This window comes from Paramacrobiotus metropolitanus, unplaced genomic scaffold (assembly GCF_019649055.1).
Source record: "Paramacrobiotus metropolitanus isolate TYO unplaced genomic scaffold, Prichtersi_v1.0 Parri_scaffold0000088, whole genome shotgun sequence".
In the NCBI taxonomy this organism is placed as follows: domain Eukaryota; kingdom Metazoa; phylum Tardigrada; class Eutardigrada; order Parachela; family Macrobiotidae; genus Paramacrobiotus; species Paramacrobiotus metropolitanus.
In genome coordinates, this window is record NW_026570308.1 from 121,350 (window position 1) to 135,453 (window position 14,104).

The 14,104-nt window shown below is 40.1% G+C and overlaps 1 protein-coding gene across 1 annotated transcript; it reads left to right on the forward strand.

Annotated features, from left to right (window-relative positions):
- The first annotated feature begins 2,475 nt into the window (after positions 1 to 2,475).
- On the forward strand, positions 2,476 to 10,930 carry LOC129596307 (uncharacterized). Its single transcript, XM_055493546.1, has 5 exons — positions 2,476 to 2,782; positions 3,822 to 4,375; positions 8,050 to 8,374; positions 9,657 to 9,907; positions 10,028 to 10,930. The coding sequence occupies exons 1-5, from the start codon at positions 2,504 to 2,506 to the stop codon at positions 10,473 to 10,475; spliced, it is 1,857 nt and encodes a 618-aa protein (XP_055349521.1). The 5' UTR covers positions 2,476 to 2,503; the 3' UTR covers positions 10,476 to 10,930.
- Positions 10,931 to 14,104: the final 3,174 nt, after the last annotated feature.

The following is a 14,104-nucleotide window of genomic DNA, read 5'->3' on the forward strand; positions in this document are numbered from 1 at the left end:
CAAAAATAAATAATGTAGTCAGAGTCACAGGAACCTCTCACTATCTTCAGGGCAGGGCATTGACTCACGGGCTACGGCAGAGCAGGTTAACATTTTGCACTAAGGCCCACAAGACTTTTAGCAGTTCTTGAAAATGGCTGACCGCTGTAAACAGCATGGGCGCCCGACGGAAACGATTCGTACGGATTTTATATGTTCATCTCAGAAAACGGCCCGGCACACTTGGGAACAAATTCCTGTATACCATATTTTACTCCAATAAAACTTTTGTTTTTTTGGGTTCTCCGAACTTGAAGTGCATTTCAGTACATGTCATTTTATGCCAAACTGTACTAGGTACTGCAGCACCGACGGTCACAAGTCAAACGGAACGGAGTGTGGGATATGGGAATCTGTACACGCATTACCCAGTGTCCAGGGCAGTGATCTGCAGCGCGCTGCAGCCATGGGGCGGTTGACGACGTAGGGCTCACGTGTGCCGGGAAGCCATCGTGGGCTCATAGCAACACGGCTTTTCCCTATCCCTGTTTAAGCAGCTCACCTTCGCGAATTGCGGCAGGTGCAAGATAATTAATATGTGTAAAACATAAAAAAACATCGCTTCTTCGCGGAATGGCAGGACACTCGCATCGATCCCGTGACACTGACCGATTTGGACGTTCTCCTGGGAAGGCTGGGTTATGTAAGTTTATTACATGTGTGCGTAAAAGTCCATTTTATAAGGGACGACGACGATGACGATGTGATTGCGACGTATAATGATAGCCGTTTTGCGCGAAGCGCAAGGCGACGGTAGATTTTGTCTTAGAAAATTACCAAATTCTATAAAAGACACAAATAAATTGAAATTATTTTTTGAATGATCCCTCTAACGTTTTCTTAGCGAATTTCAACTTTTTTTAAATCTTGTGCATTCGAGAAGTTAGTACTAGACAAAACACATTTAATAATACGCAAAGTGTGTAATAACACACAGAATATTCTATGCGGAAGACAAGGTGTTCATTAATTACAACTGTTAGAACCTTATAATTTTTTATATCTGTTGAACTGTCAGTACCTTATGCTAATTGAATGCGCACTCTTTGACCTTACTTCAGCAGACTGCGCACTTAATCTTTTAAAGTGGGCGGCGTCCACAGTGCTGAATATAAAGATGCCCTAACAGAAAAAAAATCATGGTTTTCATACTAATAGCCAGAAAACGAATTAAAAGAAAACGAGAAAGAAAGACAATGGAAAACATGTAAGAAAATATCTCGTTAGAACCTACGAAATGCAAACAAGCTTAGTGGTTTGATTGGGCTACAAAGTATTAATGAGAAACATCTAGCGAATTTAGATTGGCTTATTGTGTTGTAAAATATTGCTGGCAGCGTTGAGAAGCCCGCAGTGACGAAGCCTATATATATATATAGTCTTCAATCTCTACCCGCGCTGGAGACGAAAAAAATCATACTAAACAAATATCCCGGCATTCATATCGTTTAAGGCACTGCTGTGCACCTTCATTTCCGACTTAAGCAGGTTTTGTACTGGGGTGACCTTTATCCCGAAGCGCCGGTGGATACGGTCTGCCACGCCATATGTGGAAAACCTACATCTACGCCATAGGTCAAAACGTGCGGCCGCTAACTACAGCCGGAAAAAAATGCTCAAAAACATGGTTCAGAACTGCTTGCTCTCAAAAGAAATAGATATTTAACAGGATCACGGAAAGAACATGATCTTGCCGTAGTAAGTCACCCAAGGGAAAAAAGCAATAAAACACAAAGAAACCGGTGAATATTTGTATCAGTGCCATCGTGACCTTTAGCAATTCAGGAAAAATGCTGCCGGGTATTTAAGCACTCGACGTGTTGACATTATACTGAGATCTTTCGAAAGGATTTAGCGTGGTGACTGAAAGATTTTCTAGGCATTGTTAATGTGGCAGTATTAATATTGTTCTGTCAGCTCCTCACACTGCTCAGCAACTCTCACTAGTACTGTCAGCAGTGTTAGGCTAGGATACAGTTCCAACTATTTCCGCCATCAACCGTCTTTTGTTATTTTGGTGAACGGGAATTACTTTGTGCAAAGAGAAGAATGCAGAAGCGCGCACGCACGCACTTTGCGTGGGGCGGGACCTCTTCGATCCATACAACGATCGAAGGGGCGGGACCCCTTCGATCCATACAACGAACCTGCATCGCCGAGCGATCACGCAATATTTGAATTCAATTCGCTCACGATTTCCGCCTTCAGCCGCATCGCAAACTGTATATTGATCGACGCATGCGTTGTTCAAGCTGAAGCGGAAACTAGTGTAGAGAGACCGCATTAATACGAGTATAAGGGCGCAGGGAAGAGATACAGTAATAGTACTACGTGCACCAAGGAAGGCGGAGTCAAAAATAATCCATAGTACAAATCTGGGTGCGACGATTCTAGGAACAGGAGCTCGTCATGTGAGGAGCAGTCAGGCAGTTTACTTAGTTATAAATCCATCTGCCAGCTATTAATGCAAGAGTTGCCAATTGTAAATTTTAGTAGAGTTTCTCGCAGCAGTGCAGCATCAGTTGGCGCAATGGGCAAATATCGAAAAACAATTGGAGACTTCCTAAATCGTGATCACAAATGGGCGTATCAGGAAATTATCGCCGAGTCCATAGTGGTTCTGTGGTTCGCGTTGCAAATTGCGCTGAAGTTCGGCACCAGATTCTTCCCCGAATGGCAGAACACTCGGCTTGATCCCGATTATAAAACTGGCCTCGACAGCATTCTGGCAGAACTGGGATACGTAAGTTCCATACAGATAGGGTTAAATAGGGTGTGTAAAATAGGGTTAATGGATGAGGAAAAGTTATTAATAAAAGTGTTTGATTAATTTTGCTGTTGCGCATTTGTCCACAGCAAAATCAACAGAAACAAGCTTTTAGGAAAACTTCTGCATTTGCTCTTAGTTTTTTAATTATATATTTTTCGGTGTTCAACTGCACTATATTGGCCCACAATTTAAACAGCAAAACACAAACTATCCGGGCTTATCCCGATTTTATCTAAACCGGAAAAATTTCAAATACAGTTGCCTTACAATTATTTTTGAAATTTTTTTTCAATAACTGTATTTGGCATTTACTCATAGATTTGCAAACTGCAATACTGATCTCACACCAGGTGCAGTGCGGATCGCAGTTCAGAATTTATAGTGGTCATACTATGTTTCCTTACATGAGAAGTGAGATTAGAACTCCTGAATCGGGATTAGAACATTTATGTATGAATGTCAAATGCAAAACGAGGACTACTAGCCAAATTTTTTGAAACTTTTTCTGCATGAGGAAACTGGAATACGTAGGTGACCGTTCAAATATAACGCAAATGACCGGTAATAAAGGAAGTGATCCTATACATGTTGCTAAGTTCCAGTACATGCATAAAAACTTAAGTACATGAAAACTTTCACTTCGCGCACTTCCGTGCTTTTTTTTGCGCCGTTTTATTGCATTTTAAAGTCAAATAATTTGTATACGTTCGTGTGAAAACCGTATGTACGCGCAACATCCGGTTGGGAAACTGTGTGTGTAAACAAGATTTCGAAAATTTTAAATGCTAGAAGGGTGTACCAAAAGTCTAGTTATGGACCGATCACCTTAAAGTGGTGCATAATAATGCACATAAACATGAGGACACGGAACCGGAATTCTGGCCTTATTTTCCAATTTTAAAATGTTTTTTATCAGTTTTCTCTTAAGAAAAGTCGAAATATGCATATACCCGCCTAAATACCGTCGGAATATTAAAGCAGCATCTATCACATAGTATTACAATTATTTTAGCCAGTGGACGGTTGCATTTGGGATGAGATTGTATCCTCTTGGATTCCTACGACGGCCGATACCGTTGCGGATAGTGAGTCCACACCGGATCCGGCCGCTGATGACCACCGCGGTCGCCTAGGCTATGTCGCCGTCTTCATTACCGTCTGCGCCGCGGTCCTCCTCAGTGTATCGGTGGGATGTTCGCTGCTGGTAAATCGGAATTGGAGATATTCGCCATGGAAAAAACACTGCCGCTGGGTCAACCACATCCCGTTCGCCACTTGGTCCCATCAACTACCGACTTGGGTGTCCTTCATCGAGAGATTCCTCTACCTGCTAGTTGTGCTTTTTATCGCATCGGTCTGTGCTCTCGTCTGGCTGGTGCTGCGGGTACTGCCAGTTGTCCTAATGGGTGGAACTGCGGCCGCCCTAGCCATTAAAACGTGCGGTCTGAAGGCCGTGTTCCCATGCTGTGTGTTGCTGATGAACATTTTCTGTATCTACTGTACCGGCCGCATTTGGGGTTTATGGATGAAGGAAACATACTTTTCCTGGATCAGCAACAAGCTCAGGTACCATAGGCAAGATGCTAAAATAATATCGTTCAAAGTCGTTTTTTAAAACATCCCACGAAGCTTTTTAATCTAAAACAGTAATCGAATTATTATTCCTTATTTATTACAGTACTAATTGTTACTATGTAATACCTTATCAATAGTCAATAGATTCATATATCCTTATGTCCTTATTTTTTGGAAATTATCTCCTAAATCAAGATTGATTTTTTCCAGTAGGTTGATAATTTTATAAAATAAAGCATCGCACGAACGTTCCTACCTTTATCTTTAAAAAAATCTTAAGTTTTGGAGAAGGTCTAAAAATTTTTTAAAAGTTGTAGTACTTAAGGGTTGTTAGTACTTGACGGTTACTAGTTTTGGAAATTACTGTATCTCCTAATTAAGCGTTGACTTTTCCACTAAGTTGTTAATTTTATAAAATAAAGCGTCTCCCAAAGCTTCCTACCTGCAGTTTGGAAAAAATTTCTGGTTTCCGGAACGTTTTCAGAAACCCTTTCAAACTTTCTGTACTTAACGTTTAAAGTTCATAGAAATTTCCAGTAAATTCTGGAAACGTCTCGAGTGAGCAAATACAAATTTCGCAGCTTAGCAACCTGAACTACAGATCTGTGTATGTTATTTAAATTGTCAATTCCATCAAAAATTCAAAATTATAACTTTTTTTAAGTTCTTGAAACCTTTAACCAGGGCACATAGGGGTCCTCCAAATTCAGAAAAATTTCATATTTTGTAAAATGTAGTATACTATCGTAGTATGCTTAAAAAAATATTTTCATCTGCCATGATCAAGGGGGCGTGGTCAGACAGCATTTAAAAGTTTGCGTGTTAACACATCACATGCTATGCAATGTAGTGAGCGGAGTTATTCGTAATTAGTTTTATATTGAATTTTTACTGTATGTAGCACCGTAAACTTTTGCAGCTGTCCAGTTGTGATGTAAACGATGCCCACGTGCGGCGGCTCGTGTCATTGTTGCCTGAGTACACATTTTCAAAAATTTTTTATCAGTTAGTATTGTATGTAGTAAACCGTGCAAAAAACTTATTTTACTGATTAGCAGATATGTACTCGTACTGAAATTTTCGAAAAGTGTATTTAGGGCCTTAGGCAGCAGTGACACAAGCCGCCGCACGTGGTCTTCGTTTACATCACCACTCGATAATTTCAAAAGTTCACGGTGCTACAGTAAAAATTTAATATAACTAATTACTAATTACGAATAACTCCACTCACTGCATTGCATAGTATGTGATCATATGCAAACCTTTAAATGCTGTCTGGCCACGCCCCCTTGACCATGGCAGATGAAAATATTTTTTCAAGCATACTACGATAGTATACTACTATTTCACAAAATATGAAATTTTTCTGAATTTGGAGGACCCCTATGTGCCCAGGTAAGACGTTTTTAAAACATGTTCGAATACCTCAAAATAACTATTAATTTTTCCAAAGTCGGCTCCACAGCTTTTACATTTCCAAAATTTCGAAATATTTCTAAATATTTCGACTCGGCCCTGCGCAGCGGGGCCGTGACCTCTAATTTTTTTAGCCTCCAGAGTTTCGAAATTTTAAAAATGTCTAGAAATGTCTGAGTACCTCAATATCTCGCGGTCTTAAGGGATTTGGCCCAGTACATACTACATAGCACCAAATGTGTATATATCCACGGCAACTTTCGCTGTCGCGCGCTCCTAAACCCTAATTCTCATAACGGTCCTGATACTCATAACCCTATTTCTAATTCAGAATTCATACTCAAAACGGCTTTCATAATCATAATCATACTTTGATCCTACCGGTTATCATATTTTTGTTCATATTCATAACTCAAACCTTTACCGCTACTCATACCAGTGTGCTACTGCGCTTAATGTTATTAGTGAAAGCATTATATTATTTATTAATCGTAAAAATCGTAATATTGACACTAAGTAGTAACAGCTGTTGCGCAAATTGTGCACCGTTCTTGAATTTTTTAAAAAAAATTTTTTTTGATATCTGCTTTTGTCCTGGGTAGCAAACTGTGTTATTACTGTTCCTGTGTTCCATTGCTGTACAGTGTACACGATGCTTTTGTCGAAATTTAGTTTTGTGGAAATGAAAAGTTAACGGTCCGTTCACTTTTTGTTTGGTAGAAGCTACGTAATAAGCCCATTAACATTTCAGGTTTTTGAACTTTAGCACCAGTTTAAAAAATGGACGAAAGTGGACAATGGTAGATTTTCTTGCTCAGTTTTTATATGCAGATTAAATTACTTAGCTTTCGTTACTCAGTTCATGTTTACTGAAGTCATATTGTAATGAAGCCATTTTCTAATAAATATTTTTTCGCTACTAATTCATGTGAAATGATTTTTACGACTGGACGTAAGCGGGCGGTTGAGTAGACTGACATGAACACATGGTTGTAATTGAATATTACATTTTTGACACACCAGCATGAGCAATGGTTAAGATATGAGCAATAATTATGAATAAATTAGTATGATGACCGGTAGGACCAAAGTATAATTATGATTATAAGGGCCGTTATGAGTATGAATTCGGAATTAGAAGTAGGATTATGAGTATGAGTATGAGAGCCGTTATGAATATTAGGTACATACCTAGCCATGCAAAAAAGTGTTTAGGATTGCGCGACAGCCCGTGTATTTACCCGAATTTGGTATTATGTACCGGGCCAAATCCCTTAATTGTCTAATTTATATGTAATTTCTAAATATCTAAAATCCGGCCCGCGGCCCGTTTACCGTATTCACTCACATGGCGGCTCTGTGATACTGGTGGTAGCTTGGGCATTCACTAACCTCGAAATCTAATAAACATGTATTTATTTTATTTTAATAAATACTGAAGAGCTTGACTGATGGCTGAAAAAATCTTATACTTAGCATTTAAAGATGCAGCCTGCAAGGACACCTTGGGCGACCGTTAACTGTTCCCCGCAAGTTGCCATTAATTCTGCGCTGAAAGAATGATATTTTATGGGCATCGTGTACAGATACATACAGTATATGACCCCACTCAATCCATTTTATCACCGTTAAAATATTATCTGTGGAACCAAAAAATTCAAGTTTTCAGTTCGTTAGATCGGTAATATAAAGTTACATTAAAAACGCGATAAAGAACCATGAAAAAAGAAAAACTTACGGGGCCTTTCACAGTTTTCAGAAAATGGTCGAATTTAACCGGAAAGCTTGAAAAAATTTCGCATTTCTGCATGTTTAAAATATTTTCGTAGCTGGCCTCGCTGGGTTTTATATTTGAAATATTTCTCGAAAATTTTTTTATTGCTGTACGAAGTATATTTTGTATTTCTTCATTCTTCCATACCTCATACACAACTGGTCGCGCGCTAGCGCGACCGATACTTGTTATTTATTTATTATTAATTATGTTTTCGCTTTGTATTTGTGTCTTACGTATTCCCTGACTTTAACACTGCCTGTAAATGGCTAAATGAAAGACTGGTTGAATATGAACGACTTTATTCCAAATTGTATAACCTATTTATCATTCAGTGAGTAATAAAGTAAACTTTTATCAGTGCTACGGACAGTCGCACCCGGCCATTACAAAATATTGGACCGATCTTGAATCGCGCTGATTTCTATCAGTGTACGTTTAAGTGTAGTTATTTCTACGTATTTTTTGTTTACAGGCGTATGCGTGGTACGGCGCTGGTTAAGGATTCGGTAGCGGTGGAAGAAGCCCCGCTCGCAGCGGCAGAAATTACAAGCCCGCCCACAACACCGAAGAAAACAATACTAGGGATACTCTTTTATCGATACTGGGCGACCTTATTGAAATTAAGCTTCTTATTATGCTGGTGTTATGCTGTAATCGAAACTATCCGACCAATAGAAATTTTCATTCCTCCGTCGGATAGCTTGCGCCGATCATGGGATTGGTGGAGCCTATTCGTCCGTGCCTTTTATCCTAACGGCACCGCAACCGGTGAAACGTATTGTATTACCTATCAAACGGTAAGAAAAGGACATCAGCCTGACTAGACAAATTCAGGTTGAAACATACTGAGTTAGTAGTTTGTACGTACAAGCCCGTCCGGAAATAATACCACAAGTGTATAGCGGGAGAAAGAAGTTTTGCAGTTAATGTTTTTTTTAATTTTCTACGTAATACACAAAAAAAGCGCAAATCATTGGGCTTATTGGCAATTTCTGCTACGGACCGTAAATATTAGTTTTTCGACGTGTGTTTTTCACGGCGGACCCGTTTAAAAGAGCGCGCTACCGGCATTATTGGCCAGAGAGGGATTTTTCTATCGGTATAAATAGCAGTATCATGGTAATACAATAACATTTCTTACGTTTTTCCATTCTAATTCCATAAAATTTGATTTTTATGTTAATGAAACTGAATAATTAAAAAAACAATGCTGAATATGTAGTAATAATCAGTAATATGTTATATAGAAATGGAGTATTGTACAACATTTACTACAAGGCGCTGCAAAACTATGGTTGCCTTTAATTTTACGAAAGTGCTATGCGCCATGAAAATTCTTGGCGCATAGTCAATTTGCCATGCGCAGGAAAATTTCTCGCAAAATTAAATTTTAAGTTTTTTAAGTGGGTAATATCACTTTTCGAAGTCTAATTACAACCCATACGTCTGATTGCGATTACAGTCCGTTTCTTTATCACTACAGTACTTAAAAAAATCTCTTTTTTAATACAGTCGCCAACGGTGCTGGTAGGAAGTATATATCAGCTAATGTTAGACCATATACGCTGTAAATTCAGGTGTTAATACTTCACACCGTTAGTACATCATATCGTTATTTACGTCAAGACTTTCAAGCTGCATCAATCTTTTTGGCGGAAACATACGCCGAATTTTTTGCGTCTCGGTCTTTGCGTGATTATTGATGTCTTGTTTTTTCAACATTTCCGTCTCAATAATTTCGTTTGGCCAGTCTCGAAATTTGGACTCTTTGCCATGATTCGCGCTTTCGATGTTTGCGCTTTTTGAGAGAACATGGTCGACGCAAAACGCTGCTGAACATATCCCACAATTAGTGGAACCAGTCCCTTGTTGCGGGACGGAAGGGCACTCAAATGTGCATTTCATTTCCTTCACTGCACAGTACTCAGGTTTACAGCTTGCGTAGAAGTGACCTTTATGACTGGCGCATAGAAGTGACCTTAATTTTATGCGGGCATACACGTGCGCATAGAAGTGACCTTAGTTTTATGCGGGCAGACACGTGTACAGAGCCACTGACCGGCGTTTTGGGCCCAACAGGGTATGATGCGCGTCCCCCAAGCTATGCTGTCTTACTGGGTGGATTTGGACTATCCGCGCTGGAACACCAGCCATCCGGCACTGCTGTCCCTGTACTCCTCTACCTATTCACCGCTAACATACGAGGTTCTATGGCGATGGATTTGGATACTGCCTTGGTTAAGTAATCTACCAACGATGTTCGCGCTCGTCATCTACGGACTTGGCCACAGGTCTCTGGATCGGGCATGTGCCTATCTGCGCAAAAACAGGTTGGTGCAGTATTTACTGCAGAGTCCACCCGGGCTGAAACGTGAAAATGCTGCTCAAAACATCAAGAGGCAATGTCTATTTATTTTGTCCTTAGCTGTATAGAAGTACTGGCATTACAGGGCCCACGAACCCAGCGAATTCGAGGCTGGTCACGAAGAAAAGCCGCAGGAAACGGTGGACGAAGGTAGCATTGGGGCGACCAGTCCCTATACGCCATGCTGTGCTCCCGATACCGCTATCCCGGTGAAGAACCCGGTGGACGACTCATCGGAGCCCGATTTCTGTGCGTGCCCGTTGTACGTCGGCCTCATCGCCATTATGGCGGTTATGCTCCGGCGAACTGCGTGCTTTTTCTGTCTGCCCTATCCGCTGGTGCAGTTGCTTGTTCCGGAGCCGCTGCAGTTGTTGGCGCTTTTGCTGATGGTAACCGTATATGGAGCCTGGCTTGGCTGGAAGCACCTGCACGAAGTTATCGAGTTGCGGAGAGAAACCCTGGCAGCGGCGTCGATTCCATCAACTGGCGCCGGTGAAGGATGGTGGTCAGAGCCCATTTCCTTAGATATATAACGCTGCAGTTACGATGCGTCAACGCAGAAGCAAACAGATATCCTTATAAAAAATTATACAGACTGCCTACAGCTGGTGAAAAACTTGTGAAACATTTAGTAGGATATAGAGCAGTCGCCAGTGGATATAGTAATCCAAGGTTTACACATTTATTAATTTTCCTGTATATGTGGGTGATTTTGGTTATCGATTCAGTCGACAGAGTATTATGCCAGGGCTTATGGAAATTACTCAGTGTGTATGGAAATCTCTGCATAACTCAGCATGTGTACTGCATGGTATCACCACTACGGTGTTGCATTTAAAAACTATTTCTAAATTCTAATCAGTAGTATTGAAAGTATTAAAATCATAAATATTTATTAGTGTACGTGTACGAAAAGCATTGTTTGTCTTGGATAAGGCTACATAACCGGCATAGCATGCTGACCATGCTTTCCAGTTTTCCCTGTTTGAATTACTACCGGATTGCGAATAAATGTTATTCGTCACGATGCGCGCTCGCCGTATGTACCGCAAAAATGGGTCGCAACGATCCAATACGCCCGAACAAGAAACTGTATTCGGTCACAAATTCTTATACATCATATGAAGGTTATTTATTACATCCAGGTCGAGCCAAATCCAATCTATGTAGATTTCTAATCTGATTCCCTTCCAGTAAACAAGCAATGTTCATTACTAAGATTCAAATTCAACGAATTTCAAATTCATGGAAAATTCAATTAAACCTTAAAATTTTAAACCAATTAAATTGTGTCTAGCAGGCCGCGTTTTCCCTTATCGTAATTTTTGCACATTCATACGACATCAGTACACACACATTATTCCGCGCTGGATTCCGTGCATAAGCATAGGCACAGTCAGCAAGCACAACAATGCATCATAAGTACCGGCATGATAGTACATAGCACATTCTTCCGCAGTGATAGTTAATCTCAGCTCGTCGACATCCATGCTAGTAGCAGAAACTTCTTCTACATACGCAAAAGTAAAAACAAATACCGCTTTCTAAGCACTTCTGCGGCTTTTGTTCTGGCACCGTTTACCGCTCTTGACAATTGGCATTTATACAGTATATATTGTGTGTTATATGCATCTTGCCTGATGGATATTTAAATAAGTGTTCGGTATTCTGTTTTGCTTTGCTCTGAAGCTGGTAATACGTACAGTATTTAAAATGTCTAAAAATTTGTAGTTTGTTACCGGTTAAGTGAGTGAATACGACAAAAATGCAACGATCGCAAACGGTCTGCATTTTCAGTTATGATTATCTACTGCATAATCACTTTGTGCTTGAGGATTAAAGGACAAATTGTCAATCAGTTCTGTTGCCTCTCCGAACAAATATGGCTTTTTATTATCGCGAAAACTATAAATCACTGATTTTTACGCTTCATACTGTATGTGTAGTTCATGACAAACCAAGCACTGTTTTCTGTCTGTCGACATTGTTAAATTAGGCGGTGCAGCGTAATCGGAATGTGATAACAACGGTAGAATAATACATATGCTGCTTTGCGCCGTTAATTGTTTTTAGCCATTAAAGTATGACCTTTATACATACTGTAACATACACTTCACAATTCACGTGTCATGAGTATTTGAACTCCAGCTTGATGTGAACTTCTGAATTATGTATCTGTACCTGCCTTGTTTTCATAATCGAACCCGAGCAAGCATCACAACCCACAAACTATCTTCTATCTTCTCCAAAAACCTTCACAATAATGTCATCCTGACATTCAACCTTGCAACAGCAAAGGTCACCGCAACACTGGAATCCGACGCCACCGGTGTATATCCCTCGAATGGATTTGAGGATCACTGATTTACTCTCGCCGATTAACCCATTTACAGTACTCTTGTCGAAACAGCAGGAACCATTGTATCGTTTGCTACCGATTAAGCCGATTAAACTGTGGGAAGATCACGCCAACCGTGCTGCATTTTGTACGTAAAATGGAGGCGGCAATTAACAAACACGGTAACACAAGCTCGGAGGAGGAATTAGCAAGGCCAAGTACAGCAATCTAGCACACAGAGGAGTAATAGAAACACTTAACAGTGCCAACAGGATTCTTTACGTCAGTAGCAGTTATAATATTAATTAAAGGCGCGCGCGGTAAATGGATTACAAACATACAATGTACGACAAAAAGAGGTTGAACCGATCAGTCGGTCCGCGGTTCAAAATAACCTCGCAACGACACGCCACCACTAAAACTTGGACGCTTACTCACTACTTTCTGACGCTCGCGCTCCGTGAATATCAAAGTGCAGCTATACTAGTTGCATATCAAAAGGTGTAGAAAAAAATTTCAAACTTTTTGATACTAAACCTGTGGCTGTTTATGGCGAACAGCACAAATTCTAGCCATTTTGCTTTCTCGTAGGCACAGCATAGGATCTGTGCTCATAACCGTTTGGCTTGCAATCAATGCTTAAGTCTATGGGAAAGCAATTGCCCGCTCGATGCAGATATCTGATGCATCATTGTCGTGCAGTTATTTGATGTTTGTTAAGGTTCAAAGTTCGATTTTTTAAAGCGTGTGTCACAGATTTCCTTAGCTGAAATCTTCATGACTGAATTTTGAGCCTAATTATTCTGAAAAAATGACGGCATTTTTCCAAAAAATCCGGACAATTAGCGAGAACATTGTTGTTTTGGAAAAATGACGACAATTTTGCGAATCCACCGGACCAACTGAGAAAACACTGATGTTTTCGCATGGAAGACGCCATTTTCGCTAAACCTCCGGACCATTAGCAAACACATCGATATAATCGTGAGAAAGACGGTATTTTTGCGAATTTTTGCGAAATCTCCGGTTTATTCGCAGAAACATCGCTATTCTGAAAAAATGACGGCATTTTTCCAAAACATCCGGACTATTAGCGAAAACATAGTTGTTTTAAAAAAATGACATCAACTTTGCGAATCCACAGGACCTGATGCGAAAATACTGATGTTTACGCATGAAAGACAGCATTTTTGCAAAATTTCCGAACTAATCGCAGAAACATCGCCATTCTGAAAAAACGACGGCAGTTTTCCAAAACATCCAGACAAATAGCGATAACATCGTTGTTTTAAAAAAATGACATCAACTTTGCGAATCCGCAGGACCTGATGCGAAAACACTGATGTTTTCTCATGAAAGACGGCATTTTTGCAAAATTTCCGAACTAATCGCAGAAACATCGCCATTCTGAAAAAATGACGGCATTTCTTCAAAACATCCGGACAATTAGCAAAAACATCGTTGTTTTAAAAAAATGACATCAACTTAGCGAATCCACCGGATCTATTGCAAAAACACTGATGTTTTCTCATGAAAGACGGCATTTTTGCGAAATTTCCGGACTATTAGCGAAAACATCGCCGTTTTTTAAATGACTGCATTTTTACGAAATCCCCGGAGAAATTTCCCGAAAACATCGATGTTTCCGATTAAAGAGCGGAATCCTTGCGAAAGCTCCGGACCATTCGTGAAAACATCGATGTTTCTGATTAAAGAGCAGCATCTTCGCGAAATTTCCGGATTACTCGCAGAAGCATCGCTATTCTGAAAATACGACGGCATTTTTCGAAAACTTCCGGACTATTAGCGAAAACATCGACGTTT